A 27,567-nucleotide genomic window follows, 5' to 3' on the forward strand; every position below is an offset into this window, starting at 1 on the left:
ACAGAGGTGGAAAAGGATTTCTTTAGATTGGGCAGCATTGACAAAAGTATTAATTTTTTGATGCTGTTAAGACTCATGGAGAGAAGGCATAATCTTTGCCCCTGATCTCATCTCTCCAAGGCTTAAAAGGTTTGGCTGAAGAGAGGGCACTCTATAATGCACCCCAAGAAATGGGTTTACATCCGCAAAATTGTATGCAAACATAATTTTTTTAAAAAAAATTGCTCTTAAAGGTGCTGCTACATCCCTCCCCTCCCCCTCTTTTCCTCTTTTTATTTATTTATTTATGTATTTTAAATCCTACTTTTCTTCCTCTTCAGGTGCAAGGTGGTTTACAACAGGAATTAAAACAAAACAGCCAAAATCTAATGCCATATCATAAAACAGCAATTTAAAAACATCTAAATAAGCTATCATCTTAAAACCAAGCACTGAATTAAAATGGTTTGAAAACATTTTCAAAAAAAATGAAAAAAGAGGAGCAAGTATAACGCACAAACATGCACACTTTTTAAAGATCTCGTAAAACCAAACATGTGGGGAGCTTGTTTGAAAGCTATTTCCTTCAACTTGGATTTCCCATTTTCCTAACTGCAAAAAAGTGGACCTTTACTCTTATTGCTGAGTGACAAGAGTAAAGGCACTTTGTTGTACATGCTTAAACACTTTCATCTTGCTTTGTCTTGTACTTCAGAGGTCTGCCCCTTGGCATTCACAGGAGGTTATGTGTGGATTTACACCAAAGATTTACACTTGGACTTACAGGTAAGATCTCACAGTCCACAGGGTATGAGAAGATATTATCGACTTTTTGGGCTTTTGTTGTTGTTTTGGTATGTGAGATATTGGAATCTGAGGCAAATACAGACTTTCAGAAAAGGTACAAGTAATCCTTTCGTCCATCCCCAGTGGAGGCCATCTGGAAATTAGAGCTTCCTATAAGTGCAGGGAGGCAGGAAGGAGGAGGAGACAAAAGTCTCAAGATACACTTCCTCAGCTGAGCAGTCTTTAGTATTCAAGACTGCCTGCCAGCCTCTACAGCGCACAGTGTCCACTGTTTGCCAACACAGTTGCTACACTAACAGATTTTCATTCATTGATTTCTAAAGCACTGCTGGTGAAAACTCAAGTATGAAAACTGCAAGAGAAAGCCAGCTGTATCTGATGAGATCTTGAAATCTTTAGATAGGTTTTATATATTTACCTTCCAACATTATTGGGGGGTGGAGGTCTCAAAGGCCTACTATCTATTCAATACAAACTCCAGTGCCTTTTGTGTGTGTGTGTATTGTATTGTATAAGATATTTTTTATTAATATAGTGTTGAGCATCTCTGACATATATCCTAGTCGCTAATCAGTCAGGTTGAATATGTAATAAATAAATGTGACAGACCACCATCCACAAATGCATAAATGTGACTGAACCAGCAACCATGTTACTTAGCTACTTTTCATTATTTGCTCCTGTCAAACACCTTCATACTTTCTCAAAAACCCTTTCCCTGATTTCACTGTATTGCGCTAAGGTGGTTCCTGAAATGGACAGGTGTGTTTATTGTCTGGATCTCTGATGGTGTGGTCCTGAGATCTAAAATGTCCCCTGAAAAAATCAGTTCAGGCAGGAGAAGAGAAGGAAGAATATATTTTTAAAACAAAAAGGGAAAAAAAGATAATATTTGTATCAAAGGCAAGCACAAGTGAAAAAGTAGATACAACCAGTAACAATGAACAAAAAGGCATACTGACATCACAGTTTTCTATTATCTTTACAATGTATATCTGTATCTCACTCTCTCTGAAATCCAGCCTCCTCCTTTCTCCTGTTCTTCCTCCAATAACTGCTGAATCTCCAACATAAACTGACATATAAACTTCCAGCTCTTCCCCAACATCCCCAGGGCTATAATAGACTAATATCTGCTGTCCATCACAGTAAGATGATGAAATCATTGTAGGGGATGTAACAATAGGACAAGGTGGAATCCAATCTTACATTTTATTGAATATTTAAATATTTCTCAAAACACACCATAAAGATATTAGGAACTGAGGGGGGAAGCAAGGAGGTACATACACACACACAGAGAGAAAGAGAGTGAGTTGAAAATCTTTGATTTCTTTCATATACATAAAACACAATAATCTCTACCCCTTGTAGAACTCAAGATATAAAGTGAAATGTGCAGCTCCTACTCTTCGCATGGCCTGACATCTATCCATTGTGAAACAACAGAGGCATTCATATAGTTTAAAAATGCCAAACCCATTCTCTGACACTACTAGAATGTATATAATTCCAGAATAAAAGGTGGAACTTTCAGTTTCAAGAAATGCAAAGATTATTTGATCTAAATAGATATGAAACAAATAAAATGAGGCTCCTCTAGAACCTTAATCCACAATCAAATATAGCTGAAGTTCTTAGCATGAAAATATATGCAAGGAAAATGCATGAGAGTATTATACTGCAATACATACTGTACATATACACAATTATATATAACTTTGTAGTTTCTCATTTGAAATCCTCCTTCCCTAGGGGGAGTCCTGCCAACTCCTGCCACAGCTATGCCCAAAAGGTAACAAACGGGATACAGACCGCCCAAAAAGGGCAGTCTGCCAGTGCCTTGTTTTGCTGCACGAGGGAGCCACAGCAGACAAACCGCATGGCTCCCTTGTGCAGCAAAAAGAACCCACAAAAAGCGGGTTCTTCTTGTGGCGTGATTGTGACGTCAGGACGTGTGGACGCTAAGCATCTGCCACATCAAAATGGCGGTGCCCATGTGTACACGGCGCCGCCATTTTGGCACTCTCGTCCCGTGCTAGGGGTGAGGCACGTATGGGCAGTGCGCCCTCAGCCAACCCCTAGCACATGACGAGGGCGCACTATAGGCCAGTCTGTATAGCACCAAAGACAGCAGCAAGGGAAGCAGCAGGAAATAATTTTGTATTAGAGAAGTTGTCAAAATGCAGCAGAGTTATTTGTTTGCTTTTTAATTCTAAGCACAACCGTGCCAAATTTTATTAAATAAAAAAACTGCAGCAGAATCTTGATTAAACCTGTTTTGATTTTCATTTCTATGTTTTATCTTTCGTTGTTGTACATGATTATTTTTAGAAATCAAAACTGGTACAGTATCCTGGAACTTTAAATATAAGGTGGGCCTGGCCCTATTATTAGGTAGAGTGTCATAAGCGCCTGGGCAGCAGATGCCAATGGGCAATGCTAGCTATCTCCCTGCCATTCATTTCTCTTAAGGTGCAGTTAGAAGACACACTTTTCAGTGCCACACAACCTTCAACTGAATAAATAATGCCCTCCAGAGGACTGAAGTAGGGTAATAGAATCATAGAGCTAGAAGAGACCATAAGGGTCATCCAGTCCAACCCCCTGCCATGCATGAAAACAGAATCAAAGTATAATGTTAGATAAGGCTATTGCTAACACAGAGAATCTATATATGACTACTTGTCCTCCAAGCCCAGTATTCTCTACGTTGACTGTCCCTCCAAGTTCTCAAGAATACAGACCTGCCCTATCATGGACTCATAGAATCATAGAGTTGGAAGGGACCACAAAGGCATTCCAGTCCAACTCCCTGCCATGCAGGAACTCACAATCAAAGCATTCCTGACCAATGGCCATCCAGCCTCTGATTAAAGACCTCCAAGGAAGGAGACTACACTACACTCCAAGGAAGTTTGTTCCACTGTCTAACAGCTCTTACTGTCATGATGTTCCTCCTAATGTTGAGATGGAATCTCTTATCCTGCAGCTTGCATCCATTGTTCCAGGTCCTTTTCTCTGGAGCAGCAGAAAACAAGCTTGCTCCATTCTCAATATGACATCCCTTCAAATATTTAAACAAGGCTCTTAACCATCTCTTCTCAAGATTAAACATACCAAGCTCCCTAAGTCTTTCCTCATGGTTTCTAGACCCTTCAACATTTTGGTTGTCCTCCTTTGGACACGCTTGTTTCTCAACATACTTTTTGAATTGTGGTGCCCTGGTAGTGCAGTGGTTAAATGCCTGTACTGCAGCCACTCATACACAAACCATAAGGTTGTGAGTTCAATTCCAGCCAAGGAAGCTCAAGCTCAACTCAGGCTTGCATCCTCCCAATATCACTAAAATGAGTACCCAGATTGTTTAGGACAATTAGCTCACACTTTGTAAACTACTTGGCGAGTGCGTAAGTGCACTGATAAGCAGTATAGAAATGTACTAGCTATTGCTATTCTAGATGAGGCCTGACCAAAACAGAATAGAGTGATACTATTACTTCCCTTGATCTAGATATTACTTCTATTGATGCAACCTAGAATAGCACTGGCCTTTTGAGTTGCCGCATCACACTGTTAACTCTATAAGGACTCCTAGGCCTGTTACAGACTGCCAAAATAAAGCTGCTTTGGGTCTCTTTGGAGGTATGCTGTTTAAATGATGCATGCATCCTAAGAATCCGGAAGCTGTACCAAAGCTGCACCCCAGTGCTTAGGAATGGAGTGTGGCTTTGGCACGACCTCCGGACTCTTAGGACCCATGCATCATTTAATTAGCATACCTCCAAAGAGACCCAAAGCAGCTTTATTTTGGCAGTCTGCAACAGGCCTATCCCTTTTACATGTAGTCTCGTTAAACCAGATGTCCCCCAACCTATATCTATGCATTTCATTTTTATTTTATTTTTGCCCTAAGTGCAGTACTTTCAATTTCTCTGTGTTGAAATTCATTTTGTTAGCTTTGGCCCAGCTTTCTTATCTATTAAGATAATTTTGATCCTGTCCTCTGGGGTATTAGCCATTCCTCCTAATTTAGTGTCATCTGCAAACTTGAGAAACATGACCCCTATTTCATCTAAGTCATTGATAAGCACTGGGACCAGGACAGAAACGTGTGGCACCCCACTGATCACTTCTCTCCTGGATGAAGAGGAGCCATTGGTGAGCCTTTGTACTCAGCTAGTCAAACAATTACAAACACATTTAACAGTTGCATTGTCTAACCCACATTTTATTCTTTGTTTGCAAGAATATCATGGGGGGGCATTGTCAAAGGCCTTATAGAAATCAAGATATGCAATATCCACGACATTCCCTTCATCTACCAAACTGGAGAGAGAAAGAGAGATGATTAGCCTGGCATGACTTGTTTTTCAGAAACTCATGTTGCCTTTTTGTGATTATGGCATTTCCTTCTAAATGTTTACAGACTCTCTATTAATGATCTGCTCTAGAATCTTTCCTGCTAGTGATGTCAGACTAACTGGACAATAATTGCTGGGATCCTCTTTTTTCCCCTTTTTGAAAATGGGGACAAACTTTGCCCTCCTCCAGTCTAATCTCAATGGCTCTGAGCTTATATTTTCCTGTTCTTTAATACCCTTGGGTGTATTTTATCTGGTCCTGGAGACTTAAATTCATTCAAATTAGCCAGGTATCCCTGTACTACCTCTTTACTTATCATGTGCTGCATTTACCCTATTGTGTCCTCTGTTCCATTTTCTCCAGGTTGAGCATCCTTTTCCTTTTGAGCAAAGACTGAAGCAAAGAAGGTGTTAAGTAATTCTGCCTTTTCTCTGTCCTCTGTTAGCATTTTGCCATTATCTCCACACAGTGGCCCTACCATTTCCTTTTTTTTCTTCTGCGAACATACCCAAAACAGCCCTTTTTATTGTTCTTAACCTCTCTAGCAAGCCTGAGCTCATTCTGTGCTTTAGCTTTTCTGACTTTACCCTTACACATGCTCGCTATTTGTTTAAATTCTTCTTTGGTGATTTCCCCCTTTTTCCATTTCTTATACATGTCCCATTTAAAACTTAGATCAGTTGAAAGTTCCTTAGTCATCTATCCTGGTTTCTTGAGACACCTCCCATTTTTCCTCCTCATTGGAACAATTTGAAATTATGCCTTCAGTATCTCCCTTTTGAGCAGCTCCCATCCATCTTGAACTCCCTTATCTTTTAGTATTCCTGACCATGGGATCACCCCCAGTAATTCCCTACCTTCACTGAAATCATGTCTCCTAAAGTCTAGAATGTGTGTCTGACTATGCCTGGCTTCACCTTTCCACTGTATAACACATTCCAGGAGAACATAATCACTTCCACCTAATGATCCCACCACTTGCACCCCATTAACTAGGTCATCCCTGTCATTTAAGATCAGATCTAAAACAGCTGACCCCCTTGTTGCTTCTTTCACCTTTTGGACAATGAAATTGTCTTCAGGACAAGTGAGGAATTTGCTAGGCCTTGAAGTTTTGGCTGAGTTTGACTTCCAGCCAATATCAGGATAGTTGAAGTCACCCATCACTACTACATCTCTCCTTTCTGAGTATGTGGTCATCTGTTCTAGAAAGGCATCATCCAATTCCTCTGTCTGACTTGGGATCTGTAGTAGACGTCCACAATAACATCCCTGTTCTTTTCCTCCCCTTTCATTTTTATCCAGATTCTCTCCACCTGGCTTCCAGGATCACTGTTCTGGATCTCTTCACAGATGTAAACATACCTGACATATAATGCTATTCATCCTCCTTTTTTGTTTGGTCTATTTCTCTTTAAAAGGTTATGTTCCTCTATTATTACATAGAACAAGCCAATCATAAGATTCATCCCACCAGGTTTCAGTGATACCTATTATATCATATTTGCTTTGTTGTGCTAGGAGTTCAAGTTCATCCTGTTTATTTCCCATGCTCTGTGTATTAGTGTAGAGACATCTTAGACCATGAGTCCTCCCCACTTGCTGCCTGTGTAAGGTTTTTTGCCTCTCATTGTTAGAACCTTGCACTATTTGGCTTGTTCCCTCTCTAACAGTTTGACTATTACAGTGCGCCCACACCATACGCAGGCGCACTATACGTGGCTTTCAGCTTACGCTGAAGCCATGCAGCAAAAAAAAAAAAAAAAATGAATGGTGCATGTGTCCATGGCACACACATTGTGCTGCGCCATTAGCATGAGCCCCATTATATTCAATGGGGTTCAAGCATACACCCTTTTTGTCTTATGCGGGAGGGTCCAGAACAGATACCCCACGTAAGATAAGGGCCCACTGTATCTCCAGCCCTCCTTGGTGAATTCCTGCCTTCCAAAATACTGTCTCCCTCCCCCATATAACTCAGTTTAAAGCCCTCCTGATCAAATTTTTGAGACTATTGGCAACCTCTTCCCTGGTCCATTCTCCTCTAGATGCTCTTCTACTCTTGTTGGTTCATGTGTTGCATCCACCCACCCAAATGTATCAATGGTTTTGAGGAATGGATGGCTGGTGAAAAAGTGACTGGTTTGAACATGTAGGTAGATATGAAATCATCTAAGGAGAGGTTCCAATCATATATAAAATATTATTCAGGTCCCACTTCATTTCTTCTGTTTCTTTTTGAACAATCACAGCACTTGTTTGGATATTAAATACTTTGTTCTGGTGTTTCTTAACTTGATTTCAACCCACAGATAACAAGGGCCTCTCATTTCTCCTCTTACATTGCCACTTTCATCATGTAACAAGTATGAATAGCGTTTGATGAAGAATCCCCGTGGAAACAAGAGCCCCAATTTTCAATCACCCTTGCTCATGGGGAAACTCTTTACAAAAACTAGAGCATATCCTGTTCAGACTTGATATTTTCCTGGTGAGCAAAAGGATGGAGGTGGTAGAACTGTGTGCTCCATTCTATGCATTTTTATCAAAGCCAGGTGAAAAATCCTTGATCCCAGGATATGGAGCCATTGCTACAATCTGAAAAACACAAGAACGGTCTGAGATGAACAGAGCTACTGCTACATCAGTAACAGTACACCTAGGAATGGTGCACCTCTGCTCCATGGACTGAATGTGGGAGTTCACCATCAGGCCCTTTCTTCTGCTGTTATTTCTGACCAGTGATGAGTGATATGAAGATGTTTCTAGGTATTTGAGCTTTAAATACCTTGTATAAAACTGACCTGTGCCATAAGACGGGAAAGGGGTTGCACACAGGTTTACTCTTGAATAGACACAAAGAGAATTAGGTATACTTTGAATGCATGCTAGAAACATATCCATAGTGTAAGGAATTACAACTGAACACAGCTTTCCATTGCCCCTGTCTAGTCTGTCCTTAACCCAGCCTTATATTCCTAGCCCCACTCACTATTGAAACATGTTCCCTAGATGAAAAATGCATTTTCATATGCTTTTTGCTATTGCTATTTTGGTAATAAAGGTATACAGATAAATTGTTTCAACAACATGAATATCACTGCCATTTGTTATCCATGTACTTAGCACAGGTCTGCTGAAACTTGACAGTAACTATGTGAGGCTTTATGGGTCAAATGCTTCTGGAAGGTTAATATATTGGAATTGACTTCTTAAGAAGTGTTCATAGTAGTTCTAGATTAATTCTTCAGCCCAGTAAAGAAAGAGTATTATTTTATATGTTATTAGCAGGATTAGAATCACCATATAATTTTGAAGAAATCAACTTAAAATGAAACAATCTATTAAAACTATATTTAGGAAAAACTCATATCCTCAATCACAGATTGAATAAGAATAAGCTATTGAGCTTTGAATATATAGAAATACATAAATTTAAACTAAGACTATAGGCACTAGCAAGAATATAAGCATATGGCTTAATAGTTCTATTTGGTCTCAAACTAATCTTCCAAGTACGTGCCTCAAGTCACAGCTAAGTATGCATAATTAAGATGACCTACCAAGTTCTGGGGCTTCATTAACATAAAGTTTTCCTTGCTAATTGCTTTTGCCTATCATCTGATATAGTTATCTACTTTCATCTTACACTGAAATGAATAGGATTTTTCTCCCCTGCTCTAAATATTAATGCTACGCTTTAATGTTCACATTTGTAGCTGAATATATCTGGTGCAGGAAGGCATTTTGCTGGTTGGTAATGCTGAATTAGAAGGTCAATAGAACTTTACAAAATTTGGGTTATATTGTATACTTCCTAGCTGGCTAAACTGTATGATAGAGGCTGTTTTGCTGAACTTAAGCATCTAGTTTTTCTCTTATTTTCTTTATCTACTTTACCATTCCTTTTTGCTTTTGCTTTTTTTCATTCTATGTGTTTCTAATCCTGTTTTCCAGTCCAACTCTTTTCCATAAGAAGATATAATAAATACCTTGGCACCTGAGAGCTAATCGTAACAGAAATGTAGAGCACAAGCAAAAATGCAAGGATTTGATAGATGCCATGATGAGCTTAAGAGAACAGGAATATATGTATGGGTTTCTTTTGCAGGTAAGAATATATATATATATATATATATATATATGTAATAAGAGACATAATTATAAATACCATTGATTTCTGAACACACTGCTGAGAATTATTTCCTATACCTGATATATACTGGGTAATATAGAGCCAAAAGGATGCTCCTTTAAAAAAAGGAAACCCCAAGTATGGCTGGATGTGTACTCTCATTTGCCAGAGCTGCAAAACAGCAAGCCAACAATGAACCAATCTTACAGCAAGATGCCAATTAATTTAGTACAGTACTGTATATTGTATTGGTTATAATACTGTAAAAAGTGTGAACCTTTGCTTACTGTATATTGATATCATATGCAAATCTGTCTTGTATGAATTTTGCTTTAAAGATGTCATTCTCTTTGGCTTAGTCATTAATAAATGACTATTTTTACAAAACAAAGTAAAAGCATTTCTGACATTTTCTTCTTATCTTTTTTAATTGCTTTTGTATGATATTCTACTTATTTATTACATAATAACAACAACAATAATAAAAACAACCCTCCTCACATATACTGAGGGCCAATGTGCATTCAACATTTGAAGTCATGACTGTGTTCTGGTGAAATGCAACAACTGATGGCAATTTGTTCAAAAGGTGCATAGAACAAATAAATAATACTGACTAGGCAGCAACCCAACAGCACCAAGTAGAGGGAGAGCCTCTTGCACACTGCAGCATAAATGGACTTCCTGCACAAGCCCATAGTTTCCTTTAGGAGCAAGGGGTCCCTATTTATTTAATTATTTCATTATTTTAATAATTGTCCTGCCTTTCTCTCCCCTTCTCCTCCAAAAAAACCCCCACCCTCCCGTGGTTGTCTGTTTCACAGCTTGGGAACAGGGATAGAGAATAGGTATTCAATATGTCTTTCTAGGGATAGAGAATAGGTATTCAATAATATTCCAAATGTGGTTGAAATTTGATATTACTGACCACCTGGGAAACACTGACAGAAAATAAAAGTTTTTTCAACATGCAGGAACTTTTTGTTGTTGTTATCCTCAGCACAGCAAAATGGTACAACTTTGTCAACGCTACACAGCTTTAAAAGCTACACAGCACAGCAATCAAAGGCAAAGTTACTCACCTATACTAACTAAAATAGCACAATTTTTATAAGTGCCTGAATGTTTCAACATCTGAATGGCACTTCCCTTCTTCCTTGACCTGCCTGTCTATTCCAATTCTGGGTTAGCACCCAAGAAAGAACAGGAGGCAGCAGGAGAGGAGCATCCTTGGTGGAGTGAAGCAAATTAGCAAGGATGACAAGGAATCAAGGAATTGGAGTAGACAGAGAGGTCAAGAAAGAAGGGGAGTGCAAACTCAGAGCCCAGATAGACCATTGTATGGGGGTTGCTTAGAGGGGAGGAAGAAAGGGGATTGATCGTGATTTTTTTCTGCATGACTTGGCCTTTGTATCAAGAAAGATTACCACCACCCAAAAACCACCTTTGTTTATTAATTCCTGGTATCTAATCCACCAAGTCCTGTGCTGCCCTGTCCCTCTGTCTCAAAAAAAAAAAAAAAATGAAAAAAACCTACACCTGTGCAGTTGTGACTAAAACTACATGAGTTTCTTGAAAATGTCCATTGCTGTGAGTTTTCCATCCTTGGTGAGAAAAAAAATCTGGAATGTTTTGGCACTGCAGGAAGAAATACCAATGCCTTTTCTTCTACATCTGTCAGGAAGTGAGAAAATCAAATATTTCCATCCATACATCAAACATGCACATCATGGTGTTGAGATTCAAAGAAAGTCCTCCACATAAGATCTTTAAATTCAGGCAAGTTTGTATCAGAAGATACAGTCTTTCAGATAGACTGAACCCAAGGCATGTAGGCAGGTAGGCATTTTGGATCCATTGAAGTTCCTGATCAGTTTCCAAAGGCACCCCAATGTAGAATGCTATATAGTAATTCAAATGGGAGGTAACCAAAGCATGTGCCACCATAAACAGATTTGACATATCCAGGAATGGGCACAGCTGGAACACTAGTTTTAAACTTTCTTGGCCACTGCTGAAACTTGGACATCCTGGCTGAGCTCTAAATCAAGAATGCCCCAACTATGGAGATGGGATTTAGGGGGTGCTTCATCCTGCATCTCTGACCTGACTTCTGACTGACCAGGAGCATCTCTATTTTGTATAGACTAGGTTGCAATTTGTTTGCACTCATCCAATTCACAAAATGTATTCCACTGCCAGAAGACACTAGTTGAGTAGGAAATAACATTCTTGGAGTTAGAATGGAAAAGAACGATCAGCTGGGCACCAACAGCATATTGGTGGTATCAAAACTTTGAATACTCCCTTCCAGTTGTTTTGTGTATATATTAAATAGCATGGGGGACAAAACTGAATTTGGAGGGACCTTGCAGGTTAACAGTCAGGGTGTTAAACAAGAATGCTCTAGCACTATCTTCTGAGTCAACCCCTCCAAATAGGACAAGAATAATTTTAAAGCAGTGCCCCCAAGTCCCATCCCAGAGAGGCAATGCTGAAGGTTACCATGGCCAATGATATCAAAAGCTACTGAGCAGTCCAGCAAAACCAACAGGGACACAGCTCACTGGTCTAGTTCTTTTGGTCAGCTACAAAGACTAAAACTGTTTTCATCACCATAGCCAAGTCTGAAACCAGATTAAAAAGGATCTAGACAATCTGTTTCATCGAGAAACCCCTGGAGCTGTGGGGGACACCATATACTCTAGAACTTCACCTAAGAACAGAATGTTGGAGACTGGCCGGTAATATTCCAGTATAGTGGGGTTCAGTGAGAAATTTTCTAGTAATGGCCCCACCACAACTTTTTTTCAGGCAGGAGAAACCTGCATGGAAGCATTCACTTCTCCCCTTAACAATTAGCCCAGCCCCTCTCTGACTGCCCTTAAGAGCAAGGAAGAGTATTTGTCCAATGGCTCTTACATTTCTGGGGATCCTGTCTGGTATAAATGTTTACACCACTTGTTTTAACTATTAAGAAAGGATAGTTAATAATACAGGAAAGGGTTTCAATAACAGAGGGAATGGATAAAGCTATAATCTTTTCTTTGGACTAGGTCATCAAGTTTATTGCCTAACATTTAGGAAGTACAATATTATCCAAGGAGGTCAAATGTTGAAAATGAAAATTGCCATTTCCCCATTAACGTTGTCCTTTCTTGTGCAAGACTACTGGATTGTTTATAATAGGATTGGTATCTTTCTGTGTGTCCAGAAGCCAAATGTTATACCTATTAATACCTGGCTAAGTGACATTTAACTAATTGGCAGTAGCTAAATGCACACCTCTTAGACAGATTTTTTGCTAATACTGTTCAAATAAGCAGACATTGGTATCATTAAGTTAAATTAGTTTTCTGGGAGAAATGAAATGAAAACAACTTTCTTGATTTAACATGCTCCTATTAAATAGAAGGCGGGGTACAGACCGCCGCTTTGCGGCGCTCTGCCGCCGCCGCCAGAAGGTCCGCGGGGGAGCCGGAGCCTTCAGACGGCCCGACTCCCGCGCGGACTGAAAAAAGAAGCTCCAAAATGGAGCTTCTTTTTGCGTCGCGTTTGCGACGTAGCGAGGCGCCAGGGGCGCGCTCGCTACGTCAGCAGTGGCGCGACACGTCTGGACGCTAAGCGTCCGATACGCAAAGATGGCGGCGCCCATGTAGAAAGGGCGCCGCCATCTTGTACGGACGGAGTCCGTACTAGGCCCAGGGGCGTCTAAAAGAGACGCCCCTTTTTTAAAATGGGACGTCCGGAGGATGTCCCAAATGGCGGTTTAGAAAGCCCCGAAGTGTGTTCTAATAATAATTTATATTTAGAGCACACAACCTAAAGTGCTAAATTTATTATATATAAATAGTATCCAAAGAAAAATTGTACTTGCAATTGATTGCATTCATGATGGATACCCTTTGATGCCAGAACGAGCAATTTCACTTAGAAAATACATTCTACATTCCTCAAAACCTATAGAGAAAATATGCAAAATGATCTGCAGGGAAAGGCTTTCATCCAGTCCCACCACCTTTGCAAGTGTGGTTGGTGGGGACTTGGGAAAGAGCCTGTGGGCATTCCTAAAGTCCTGAAGGCTGTATAGAACGGAGGTCCTTGGAACATCTATTTACCCCCTCCCTGCTCTCTTTCTACCGGCAGGTGAAAATACCTTTTATTTAAGGAGGCATTTTGGTGGTGGTAGACAGAGCTTTTTTAATGTGGAGAGGGTGTGGAGAGTTTCTTACATTTTACATTTTAATGCTGCTAATTTATGTTCTTAACATGTCATTTAAAGAAAAACTCATTTGTTTTTTAACTTTTGTACTGAGACATTTTTAAATTGTATTGTGCATTTTTAAGGTGTGTACACCACCTTGGTTCCAGTACTGAGAGAAGGTGAAATATAAATAAAATAAATAAATAAACATTTGCTACCAAGGTGAAGAAATATGAATATTTGATTTTATCTCTCAGGTGTAGAGGCCCCACCACAAACTCATCTTGCCATTCTCCTTTATATTCTGCAAGACACTTTTAGCACTGCAGAAAACACTTCTACTGAGTGCATAGGTTTCACTTTTTAATATGTAAATTCTTTCTGGTTACAGCTGTATAGCTAGAATGCAGCTGGAAGTGTGACAATTTGTTTGACTTACTTATTAATAATGATGCAGTGCTTTAGATTTTTAAGTATCATAAAATATTGGCCAATTAATCTCTCAGACATGCTGTGAGGTAGACTGAGTAAGTGTTTGTACACTGTTGCAGTGGTTGGGGAAAATCAGAGACATGGGGAGCATTTAAGTAATTTGTCCATGGCAAATTAACTTTAAAATCCTAGTTGCAAGCCATTTGTTGAATTCCCATCAAGTCTTCAATGCTCAGCTGTAGCGTTGTAACAGCATCTCTTGTGTGCCCCAGTATTGGGGCTTTTTTTTGTCACTTATTTATAATAAGAATCTCTGCATAATCTTAACCCACTAAGATCTTGGTTAAACCTCTGCCTTAGTTTCAAATTGAGGAATATATATTGTCCTGTAGAAAATGTTAAAACAGTATGCTTCCTCTAGAATGGGGTGGGCAAAGGCTTTTGCATCCCTTGACCACTCCAGAATGTCCAGCCCACTCCACATCAATGAATTATTTCCCTCTTCTGAAAGTTTCACCATGTATTAATTCCATTTTAAATAGATTGCATCCCCATATGATTTAATATTTAAAAAATCCTGTTTTTTCAATACTGGAAGTGGACTCCCCTCTTTGTAAATAATATATAAGTCACCTCCCAGCTGGTTCCCCCTTAAGAGAAAGGTGGAATCCTGTGCCTTTACTATGGGCCAAAATAGACAGGCCAAAATAAAGCTGCTTCGGGTCACTTTGGAGGTATGCTGTTTAAATGACACACACATCTTAAGAGGCCAGAAGCTGCACCAAAGCTGCGATCCAGTCCTTAGGCCTGGAGCGTGGCTTTGGCATGGCTTCCAGCCTCTTAGGATGCATGCACCATTTAAACAGCATACCTCCAAAGTGACCCGAAGTAGCTTTATTTTGGCCTGTCTGTTTGGGCCCTACCATTATCTTTTGTGGAAGTGGTCATATAACCAGTGAATGCAGTGGCTTCAAAGCTTAGGAAAGTTCTGCTTTGGGGTATGGATCCTTGCTTTCACCAATACACAAGTGGTTGTACTTTCTGAAAGCTCACAAAAGGAGACATCCAGTACCCCTGGATTTTATGTACACCTTACACTTCTTTCCTGCTGCTGCCACTGCCAACAAGACTTGTCCAGCCATCTCCTCCTTCCTGAATTGCTAGGCAGCTCAGGCTGTACTCACTCCTTCATTCCAAAGTCAACTTTCTGGGAAGGTGTGTGACACTGTTGTGTTGATGACAGTAGAAGGAAGTCTTGCAGAAGGTGGCCATCATGTCATTGTGGAAAGGAAGACATTAGGGGAAGGGAATGAGGGCTGCTGCTGGACTCTTCTGCCTTTTGGTGTAGCTGAACTTTATCTTGGGACCCAACAGAGACTTTGATTGGGTTTCACACTCTTTGTCAACATTATACAAGAGCTCTGCCTTGATCTGACTCTCCCAACATTGTCTGATGACTATATTGTCTGGTGGATTCTGGTACAGGTTGAGTCTCCCTTATCTAAAATTCAAAAATCTAAAATATTCCAAAACATGGATAGCTAAGATAGTGTGTTCTATTGATTTAATATACACAAACATTGTTTCATGTACAAAATTATTTAAAAATATTGGACAGAATTACTTTCTGGCTATGTGTATAAGGTATATATGAAATATAAACAAATGTTGTGCTTAGACCTGGGTGCCATTCCCAAGATGTACATATATGCAACATTCAAAATAAACCCAAAAGACTACTGTCCCCAAGCATTTTGGATAAGAGAGACTCATACTGTAGCTTTATTTTTAAAAAAATGTTTTCTCCAAGCACTGAGTGGCTTTATGCATGTCTTTTGTGTTGATTAAATTAAGCACAAAGGAGGTGGGCTTTCTGACAAGTTTTATAAACTATTGGCATAAGAGGCACTACCTGTTGAAGCCTGGCAGACATTCCTCCTTCTTTCCTGACCAAAGTAGAGCATGGTTATACACTTCTAGTCAAAATGTTGCTATGAATGCTGCTCCTTATGCAGTCAGAACTGCGCCATCCATCTGTCTTGGCAGCCTCGGCTCAGCAATGTAAATTGGCAGGAAGCAAAGGACTGGCTCTTCTGCCAGCACTTGACCCATTTGATTGTATCCATGATGTCCAGAATAAAGGCATCAGGTTGCATGATTGTAGGCATTCCCTCATGAGGGTGGTTAGCTTGAAGCAACTCACCTTGTCTGTATGTGATGCCTGCCAGAGAAAAAAAATTACCGGACCCGGATATTATCGCCACTAATATCATGAGACACAGTGCATATAGAGAAGCAGCCATTATGCCCCCAATATTGCACCTCTTCTGCCCCCATACGACACTAGTTTCCATTCCATTCTAAAATTCAAAAGAGGGCTTGTGGTAGAAGTTCATCTGTAGCCCTCTCTACAGAGTAACCAAGAATTCATAGGAATATACAGTAACTGTTAAGAGAACAGTTCATATTTTTGGCAGAGCAAAGCCTATGAGCTGTTGTCAGCAGATGTGAAGAAGATAAGCTTTCTATAGCTAAGAGAAAGATCTAATAAAACAACCTTGGAAATTCTTCCCTTTCACCATTGGCACCCTCTTTGTGCAGAAAACGCAAAAACATTCATTACTGGGGAGCTGAATAGATGGACTCAGATGATAGCTCCTAGGAACCAATTAAAGGGGTTAACTGAGCCATGAGACTTCATAAACGAATCCAATTCCTTTTTTCTTTATTTCTTTCTATAGCTCGGAGATAAAGCCAAGGGAAAATGCATAAGCTCTAGGATCTTATATAGTGACAAATGACTGTGTTACCACTACCAATAATGGGTCTTTCTTCCAGACATAAGGAACTGTACTGAGCTTCCTACTGCCTTACAATATCATGAGAAAAAGAGAACATGAGATGTATGAGCAATATGAGCACAGTATATTAAACAAAAGGGAATGCTCCCAGTGTTGGCAACAACTCTTTATCTAGTAAGCAAAAGTTTGACTCCCTGCCCCTGGCTCTTTTTTCAAACTGAAAGCAGAAACTCAAATGTTAAATTACAGAAACAACGAGTGCTTTCTTTAATAAAAAAAAAAAAAAAAAAAAGCTTAAGCTTAAAACAAAACCTAATGACTAGATTCAAGTTCTGTTGATGGTTCCAGCTAGAACAGATTTATTTAATGGTGAATCAATACTTATGTAAATCCCATTGATTCAATGATTCTGCTTTGGCTTTCTGCAATAGGGATCAGCCTACCATACACAGTGTAAATCCCAACACGTTCTTCTGTGTTTTCTAGACATTCAGTGTAACTGATATGCAAATGAATGTTCAAGAGGGTGATACTTGTGTTGGCACTGGCACATATGGCCCTGTCCTATACCCACCACTACCATATAAAATGTATAAAAAAAAGAGAAAGTAGATCAATGCAAGAGGAGGCAAAGAGACTGAAAAAAATATGTACATGACACCATCAAATCTGATTCTTCCAATCTTAGTAGATGATGTTCTTACACATCTGATTACATGATTTGGATTCTACACTCTAGCTCTAGGTCTCAACACCCTTATGTAGTGAGTGTATGAGAGGACAAGCAGGAATATGCAGATATAGCTCTATCCCTTTGACAACAGTTTGGTTGAGATTGTCAGGGTCCCTACTTCATTTTGATAACCTGATAAAGATGTAACCTGCTCCGTTGAAACTATTGGGGGGGGGGTGGTACATGAAACAAGAGAATCAAGGTGGAGGAGGTGGCTATGCAAGTCCACATTGGCTCTCAGATTTTTTTTGTTTTTTTCTTGATGTGGTCACCTAAATTTCACTTTTCAGATAGTACAGATGTTGATGCACTTTATAAATGAAGCATAATGTTACTATGTTATTATTATGTTGTAATCTGCCTTGATTCCCTAGGGAAAAGGTGGAATATAAATATATTATTATTATTATTATTATTATTATTATTATTATTATTAAACGGGAGCACATTTCTAAATGAAAAGATGAAAACAAAATATTGAGAGGAAAGTAGGCAGTTGTGCCAGCTATATGGTTTGGAATTCTAAATCATTTATAGTTATGTGCACATGAATTAAAGTGTAAATTAGTTTTCATACCGTCATGAAGCCATCCAGCAAGCCCGAGTCAGGTTTTGGAGGTGCCTGTAATCGTTCCATGGACCACTTTTCAATTATGGATGCCACCTGGCTGTTTTCAGTATTCAAAATCCTGAATCCAGTCATGTTAACCCCACTATACCGATACGGCTCCACATCAAGAGCAAAGAGGTCCTGAAGGGAGAAAGCAAAACATGAACATTTGAGGCTTTCACACACTTCTATTCAAATACATTTTTTTATCTAAAAAGAGTGCACAGGTGGAAGGCCAAGTATGCTACTGTAAGCTCATTAGAACAAGGGTGGAATTTAACAACAAAAATAACACAAAGAATATTAAAAATAATAAAATGGACAAAACACCTATAGGTATTTTGATCTGCACAGTGTTTATTTGCTTCACATGTCAAGATAATCTGGCTGAGTTTAGACAGTGTACATTTTGATTTGAATGGTAAAGCAGTGCGTTTGTATGGTCTCAAGAAGAAAACAAAAACAGAAGTTTTTGATTGGCTGCCACGTATGTCTGGTGGGCTTCCATCTGATTGAGAGGGTTAAAAGCTTTGTAGGCCCTATAGCAAATGGAACCTAGTGTGAATATCTGGCTCTGTGTATCATGGGACTGCAATAAGAAATGGAAATTGCTTGAAAAAATGGATGGATGAACCCTCCACTGGTTCTAGCAGGTTCATGTGTTCAGCAATTTGTGTCTTTCTGTTCAGTTAAGATAATGGTTCACCTCCTGGAGAGATTTCTGTGCAGCAGAAGTGGGTGCAAGGGAAAGGATTGGTAAGGGAAGGGTTCATTGCATGAACTGTTTGTGCAGTATCTGGTAACACTTTGATCAATATCTTTGAGAGATGGCATAGCACAATGCTCCACTGGCATAACTCTGCAGAATTACTTCCAGTGAGAACTGAGACAGCCAGACTGGCAGGGGGAGAGCAGAGCTGTGTCTGCATCACTTTGGGAGAACAGCAGGGTAGTATGCCACTTGGGAGCACCCTTATATAAGGAGGTGTGGGCAGGGGGGGTGTCTCTTTTTACCAACTGGTAAAATGTCCACCCTCTATTCTAGGCTGGGATATTCAGTAGAATACCAGGTCTTCTTTATAAATCACCCAGAAAATGTTCCCCAAAGATGACACTTTATAACCTGGTGCCTCCTTTTCCCTTGAATGGGGTTACTTTTGAGTCCTCTCTGGGAAAAAAATGTATTTGGACTCATCTGTTATCAGATATTATATGCCAGAGTCCAAGCCACATTTTAAGGGGGGAAGCTATTAATATTATCTACCCAAAGAAACATTTGAATTATAAGCTGATTATTTTGATCTTATCAAGTACAATAAATATTGAATTAGGTGGAACTGAGGAGCCTTTATCAGTGGTAAATTCAGTGTAGGGAAGAGGAAATCTGACAGTAGTGACAGAGAGATCAAGGCATCCAAGGACAGCCTGAATTAAGGCCTTAGGCAGGGGTCGGCAACCTCTGGCCCATGGGCCGGATGCGGCCCGCGGAGGCCTTTCGGCCAGCCCCTGCCCACTCCTGCCACCACCGCCGCCGATTGCGGCTTTCTGCCGCTCCGGGCACCGCCATTTTATTTCTCAAAATGGCGGCAAAGTCTCGTGCGACCTTTCCTTTGGTCACGCGAGACTTCGCCACCATTTTGAGAAACAAAATGGCGGCGACCTAGAGGCGAAGTCTCACGCGACCACAGGTAAGGTTGTGCGAGACTTCGCCGCCATTGGCGGCGGCCTCAAGGAGGCCCGTTGCGGTCGCCGGGGCCCTGCTACGGGCTTCGACAGTGGCAGCAGGCCTCTGGGAGGCCCAATGCTGTCGCTGGGGCCCTCCAACAAGGCTCAGGTGGCAGCAGCAGGCCTCTAGGAGGCCCGTTGCCGTCGCTGGGGCCCTCCAACAGGGCTCTGGCGGCGGCAGTGGGCCTCTAGGACATTTTTGCTGGTTTCTGATGGGGCCTGGGGCCCCGTCAGGGGCCGGCAAAGAGGGGGAAGCCTCCAGTGCTGGTGGCCCCCGCCGACTTTTTTGCCAGCCTCTGACGGGGCCACCCCTAGCACACGGCCCCACCTCCGGAGGGTGGAAGGTCCACCCCCCGGCTTCGGCCCCCCCAGTTCTCTGAGGGACAGCAACCCGGCCCCCGGCTCAAAAAGGTTGCCTACCCCTGGTTTTGGGGGTGCAAGTTGGGCATCCCTGCCCTAAGTGATAGCTGTAGTCTTGATCAGGGTTAATACTATGTGTCTCTGTTCTTGAACCACAAGCACACTGCAACTAATAGTACAGAATGTTGTGAGTTGCAGTTCAGCAAATTTGGAGAGCTACACAATTCGTAGTTCTCGTCCAGAATGCCTTTAAATTAGTTTTGTTGTGGCTACGGTTGGCCCAAATGCCAATCTTCACTAGAATGGGGTGTAATTGAGATTTAGGTGCAGGGGCAGGAACAGCCACCCTCCCAAGTGCAATACGATGAACCGGTACATTGTTAATATATATTTAAAAAGCCAGGCTACTCTTAGAAAAAGTTAACTAATGCCAATTAGCATTTATGCTAAAAATATTCCTTAAAATACAACTTTTCATTAAGTCATGCAGATGGTTCTTCTGAATCTACACTACAATGCCCATTGTAACTTTTTTTAAAAATCTCTGGTTGCCCTTGCACACATCCTCTGAGGCTGCACTACACTGCAGAATTAATGCAGTTTGATACCACTTTAATTGTCACAGCTACGTGCTATGGAATTCTGGGATTTGGAGTACTGTCAGAGCACTCTAGGGCCACAACAAACTACAAATCACAGAAATCCATAGGATGGTGCCAGGATAGTTAAAGTCAAACTGCATCAATTCTGCAATGTGGCAGCAAGGGGATGGGACTCAGGAGAAGGAATACAAAAAGAAAAAGAAAAAAGTTAAGAATTATTTATTTATCAAGTGAAAATGTGCCTAAGACTCAGCTATCTGGCAGGTTATTCCATTCATAGATTAGCAGATGCTGTACCTTAACTGAGTCCACCCTGACCATCATAATTGTGAGGAGAAAAACAAAATGAACATGGGGAAAAAATCCAAAACTTCTCAATAAGAATTTAATAAGATTATCAAGATGACATATTGGGCAAGTGAACTGCACAGGACAGGACAGGTGATGGCAAATACTCCCACAACCTCTGCCTGTTTTTGGCCTAGAGCAAAACCACTTGGAATAATGCCTCCAAATCCTTTTCCTATAAATTTGGGAGACCTCCAAAACATCTTGGACAATTGCATAAGTAATTATGTAATTTAAACACATTCCTGTTTACTCAAAACTATAATAAATATGCACAACAGTTCAGAGAGAATTAATGAGCTATTACATTAGACTCGAAATCAATCATGGAAAAGTACACTTCCAAACAGCCCAGCTAAACACTGTGACCAGAAAATTTATTGGACAAGACTTTCGCTGTGTCAGGTAAGAAGTAATTAATAAAGCACAGGAGCCAAAAATGATACAAGTTACATGGCTCCATTGAGCATAAAAATCTATCATCTGCTGTTGGCATATCCCAAATTATCCCTAGTTGTCAGCAGCTGAAGTTTTATCTTCCATTCTTCAGAAAAAAACAACCACATCCCACCAACTTCACTCTCTCCCAGGTCTAATAAGCAAATGGGTATATTTAATTAGGCCAGAAGCCTGACAATTAAATATGAAACATTTTATGCCTTATTTATGTGATTACTTCTTTGACTGAATTTATTTATCACATTGTTCCCTTCCCATTTTACCAAAGAACTGAGAAGTTTACTTTGGGTTTCCCTGCTGTCATTTCCCCTCCAGGTAATTGATGGCATCATCTCAGCATTCAATTCAATCACTGGTATATACTTGAATGTATAGATGTATCATTGAATGTATAGATGTATCACTGAATACCCAGGATCACCCAGGCCATAGTATTCCCAGTTACTATGTGTAGATAGGACAGCTGAGCAGTGAAAATGCTGATAGCATGAAAATCAATTCATTTAAACCATAGTGCTGAAGGAGAGTTCTACAGATACCATGGACTACTAAACAGAAAAAATAAATGAGTCCAAGAGCAAATCAAGTCTGAAATTTGCCTAGCTGCCACAATGACTAAATGGAGGCTATCATATTTTGGACATATCAGGAGAACACATGACTTATTGTTGTTAACAGAGAATGAATTATTAAAAATGGGTGACCATTCGGTAACATATTCTTCATCCAAAATAATTTTTTTCATTCTGTCTTTTAATCTAATTTTATGTAATTTATGTGTTCCTTTCAGACAAATTTTATATTCCTTATATTGTTTTAAGCTATTGAGTGACACATTGGGTCTATTGACTATAAAGATTGCTGATTGATTGATTGATTGATTGATTGATTTGTTGTTTGTTGTTGCTGTTGTGTGTGTTTAAGTTGTTTCCAACTTATGGGGACCCTAAGGTGACCCTATCATGCAGTTTTCTTTGTAAGATTTGTCCAGGCCCAAGGTCACTCAGTGGGTTTCATGGGTGAGCTGAGAACCGAATCCTGGTCTCTAGATTCATAGTCCAACACTCAAACCATTATGTCATGCTGGCTCTCAAGAACTAATGTAAGCTTCTGGCTGTTTATGAGCTCCATACAGGTAAGTCTATAACAGCATGGCAAAAGAAGCAATTCAAGATTCTGCCACAAACCAACTCATTACTGTGTATGTGTATGTTTTGTTCTGTTAATTAAATAAAACTTAATTTTAAAATCAAGCATATCCATCTGGTTACAAAAACTAAAGAAAAACAATGTTAAACAGTGCTTTGTGCCACAAATGATAAATTATGTACATATTATTTTGAAAAAACAATACCAAATGTGATTTCAAAAATTAAAAAAAAATCATCCAAAAAAGGAGGAGAAGAATGTGTTTATTTAGAGTATTTTTAGCACGTCTTAGCCCACCATGGTTCCCCAAACAATCTTTAAAAGCTAAATTATAAATGCTGCACATATATAACCCCAAATGTCAACTGAAAAACTGGTTTTAAGGACAAAAGGCTATGCAGAACAAAGCAGTCTGGGGAACCTTCTAGAAATTCCATAGGGATGGAATCAGCCTGGCTTCCCTTCAGAGAGAGTTTCAACACCAACATGCAACAGAGCCCCCAGTAAAGATCTCAGATTCCAGCCATACATATAAGAAGAGGCAGTCTTTTAGATATCCTGGCTCCAAACTATTTAGGGTTCTGTAAGTCACCCAGCACCTTGAAGTGAAACAAATTAGAAGACCAGTGGTATGTGGTTTCTTGGAATGCTGCCACAGTGCAGAATTAATGCAGCTTGACACAATTAATGCAGCTTACAGATTTGAAGTTTGTTGTGGCACCAGAACTCTCTGACAGAGAAGGCTACATAGCTCACAAATAGCCCATTCTTACAGAGTGTAACAAAACCAGCCCCCTGGTTTTCTAGGGAGTTGGCAGTGATGAAGCAAGTGAAATGGAAAGTAAAGTGATGGCAGAAGACAGCAAAGGATTTATTTTTTGCTGCTACCATTGCATCTGCAAGGAGTCATCCAGCAAAGCTATTTTGAGTGGTCAAAGGTCCATTACACAATGGTCCTCAAGTAGAGAAGCAGACCACTCAACAGCCTGCTATGTTGAATTTGCACAGCACTTTGCAGTTAAAATCATTCAGATCCACTCCAACATATATGCTATAGCAAAGCTCCATCCTATGGAATCCTGGGATTTGAAGTTTGTTGTGGCACCAGAACTCTCTGACAGAGAAAGCTAAATAGCTGACAAAACTACAAATCCTAGAATTCCATAGCATTGAGCCATGGCACTTAAGGCAGTGTCAAACTGCATTAATTCTGTAAGGTAGATGCAACCTAAAATACACATCAGACAACAATTTGACTGCCATGTTTTACAGCAGCTTTAGCCTCCAAACACTCTTCAAAGGCAGTTCCATACAGAGTGCCTTACAGTAATCTAATTGGGAGATAATTACGGCATGAGCCACAGTGGCCAAATCTGCCTTCTCTTAATTACACACTGTAGTCTTTTTTTTAAAAAAAACTGCAAATCACTGCCAGTTTTCCAGAATAATATTTCTAAACATTAATTAAACTATCCTCCGGAGCTTCCACTCCAATGTATCAAAATCAAATGGAGCACACATTCTGTACTTTGCCCCTCCTGTTCCTTGGAGACCACTTTCACTTTGTCAAGTAATATAATTAAGAAAGCAAAGGCCTTTGTCTGAGTCCTTCAGCACATTCTTATAAGCTACTTACCAATGTGGTAAAGATGTAATGATAGTATTCTGTCATCATTCCCATTGCTAAAGCCTAAAAGAAAGAAAGAAAGAACCAGTACGCAAATTATTAACATTTTATAAGTTACATAACATTGCTTTTGATATTCCTAAGGTTACCCATAACACTGCTTTTAACTACACCTATATGAATAATGGAAAGCTCCCATAGGAATACGACTGAGATGAAACTATAGGGCTGGAATCATACTAAAATTAGGTCAAGCAAATCATTCCTTAGCAGTTAGAGAAGATTACTGACTATTAAAGGAATTTATGGACCAAATCTGCTGATAGAAAGATTATTAGTAGACTGTTTAGAGCTGCAAATGTGAAAGAAGCTTATAATTTTAGTATTAATGGGAGCATTTCAATTGCCAACCAAAACTCTCAATGGAGGATAGTTCCATTAATTGTGTTTATTATATTTCTTCACTAGAAAAGTGTATTTGAGGGGGGAAATGCATCGCTACTCCAGGAAAACAATGTTATTTAATCAAAAAGGCTTTAGAAAGGTATTGGCAGCTATCTTTCAACACCTCAACCTGCTATCACAGCACTATGTTTGAGCACTAAAACCACATTTCTTAGCATTAATGGATCATATCAAAATATCAGGGCTACAATTCAGGGAAAACTGTCCAGCTATAAGTATCCTTTCCATCTTTCTAAACAGGATATCAACTGTAGTTATGTATTTCATATTTTTCATAATAGCTTTTTGATAAATAGGTGAAGCAAAGTCTAACACAGCATTGCTTAGAACTAGTAACTTTCTTTGACCTTCATAAAGATGTCAACTAGTCAGTCTGATAGGTCTCATCCAAGATATTTCACTGACTGAAGCAAAACAGAAGTTGATGCTCCTACTAACCTAAGTTAAACTGGTCAGAACCCACAGCTATTTAAGTAGAATTCAAAGATATAGACATTTTAGTCTGTAGAATCAGTATGTAGAGAGATCTTGTAGCAGCTTTGAGACTAACTGAAAGAAGTTAGAAGCATAAGCCTTCCTAGGCTTATGTCTACTTCCTCAGATGCATTAAGTCTACTTTCCCAAATGCACCTGAGGAAGTAGACTAGTCTATGAAAGCTTATGCTGCCCACTTCCTTCAGTTAGTATCAAAGCTGCTACAAGATCTCTATTCATACCATCTAAATTACCTTTGGCACCTGAGGCAGAAAATCCCACATGCACTCCTAGCAGTTAAATTGCAATAAAAACAATTTAAATAGCTAACCATTTGCTGCCATTTCAAGAAACCTCAAATCAGCTGCCTAAAATGGCCAGTGAATTCTGTGTGATCATAGAGCTAATCCAGCAATGTGAAGTCGAAGGCTTTCATGGCCAGCATCCATAGTTTTTTGTGGGTTTTTTGAGCTGTATGGCCATGTTCTAGAAGATTTTCTTCCTGACATTTCACCAGCATCTGTGGATGGCATCTTCTCTGATGCTGGTGAAACGTCAGGAAGAAAATTTTCTAGAACGTGGCCACACAGCCCAAAAAACTAACAAAAAACTACTAACCCAGCAAATTGATGAAAACTGTTTGTGGGAAGAAAGGGTGGTATTTGGATAAAAAAGCAAAAACAGAGCCAAACCCAGGTCAAATAGCATGGATATCCTTGATGACAGTCCCCCGGGGTTGAAAATACTGCTGTTAAATGTCAGGTTAGCAAACAGAAAACAAGTGCAATTCAGCATTTGATTGTGAATGAGCATACTGACATAGCCTGTATCGCAGAGCCCTGGCTAGATAGGGGGTAAATCTCTCAGCTCTGCCTGCTAGGTTTTTCTGTGCAGCAGCATACAAGACTGGGAGGTGGACTTACAGTGATCTATAATCTTTCCACGCTACCTGACAAACTGCCTTATGTTACTTCTGCCAATTTTGAGTGTGTAGACCTAGAGTATGTAGTCGGGACAGAAAAAAGATTCTGTTGGTGTACCATCCACCTTGCTGCTCAAAATTCTCCCTTCCTGAGCTAACAGGGATGGTTTCAGGGTTGGTGTTGGAGTCTCTGCAGCTAATAATTATGGGAGACTTCAACAGACTGAGACAGCCCTATTGAAAATAGCTCATGACTTCATGGCCTCCATAACAACCATGAGTCTTTCCCAAGTAGTATCTGATCCTACTCATGCTGCCAGGCACACTTTAGACCTTGCAGTTAAAATCACTCACATCCACTCAAACATGTATGCTGTAGCCAGTGGATGTAACCTCGGCTTCTCCTTTTCCAGAAATATTAGATACTTTTCAGTTTGTGCAACCTGAGGATGTGGATAGGATCCTTGGAGAATTGAGAGCCACCACATGTGTAATAGAATCCCTTGTGGCTTATTAAACAGGTCAGAAAGGGACTGGCTGAGTGGGTGAAGGGGGTAGTCAATGCCTCCTTACAACAAGGCAAAGTTCCAACTTGCCTAAAAGAAAAAACTATCCCTGAGTCCTTCTATAATGGACAATTATCAGCCTATGTCTAAAATTCAATTTTTTCACAAAATATTGGCTCATGCAGCAGCCTCCCAACTCTAGGGATTTCTGGATGAAATGGATTATCTAAATCCACTTCGGGGATTCAGGCTGGGATCAGGCTTTGCTACGTGACAGAGATAGCTTTGGTCAACTTAGTGGATGACCTAGGTAGGACAGGGGGAGTGTGTCCCTTTTGATTTTGCTGGATCTCTCAGTGGCTTTCAGTACCATTGACCATGGTATCTTTCTGAAACATTTCACTCTGATGGGGCTTAGAGACATTATTTTACAGTGGCTCCATTCCCTCCTGGAGGACTGAACCCAGAAGGTGGTACTGAGGGATACCTCACAGTTCTGTTTTGTCCCCATGTCAATCTACATATACATGAAAATATTGGGACAGGGCAAATGGAGTACTGGGTTACAGTACCATCAGTATGTGGATGACACTGCATTCTACTACTCCTTCCATTCCAAACCATGGAGACTGTCCTTGTCCTAAACCAGTTTCTGCCATCAGTAATGGACTGATGAGGGCAAACAAACTGAAACTTAATTCAAACAAGGCAAAGGTGTTCCTGGTCAATCAAAGGGCAGATCAAGGAATAGGGAATCAGCCTGTGTTAGATGGGGTTACACTCCCAAAGATGCAGGTTCACAGTTTGGGTGTACTACTGGACTCACTTTTGAACCTGGAGGCCCAGGAGTGTTTTTGCATATTT

At 40.1% G+C, this 27,567-nt stretch overlaps 1 protein-coding gene across 1 annotated transcript in view; it reads right to left on the reverse strand.

Moving 5' to 3' along the window:
- GRIK2 (glutamate ionotropic receptor kainate type subunit 2) overlaps positions 1 to 27,567 on the reverse strand; it is a 430,590-nt gene that overhangs the window by 351,051 nt on the left and 51,972 nt on the right. The window contains 2 exon segments of the mRNA XM_042457168.1: positions 18,034 to 18,207; positions 24,346 to 24,399. Coding sequence (XP_042313102.1) covers positions 18,034 to 18,207; positions 24,346 to 24,399 — 228 coding nt within the window.

This window comes from Sceloporus undulatus, chromosome 1 (genome assembly GCF_019175285.1).
Source record: "Sceloporus undulatus isolate JIND9_A2432 ecotype Alabama chromosome 1, SceUnd_v1.1, whole genome shotgun sequence".
In the NCBI taxonomy this organism is placed as follows: Eukaryota; Metazoa; Chordata; class Lepidosauria; order Squamata; family Phrynosomatidae; genus Sceloporus; species Sceloporus undulatus.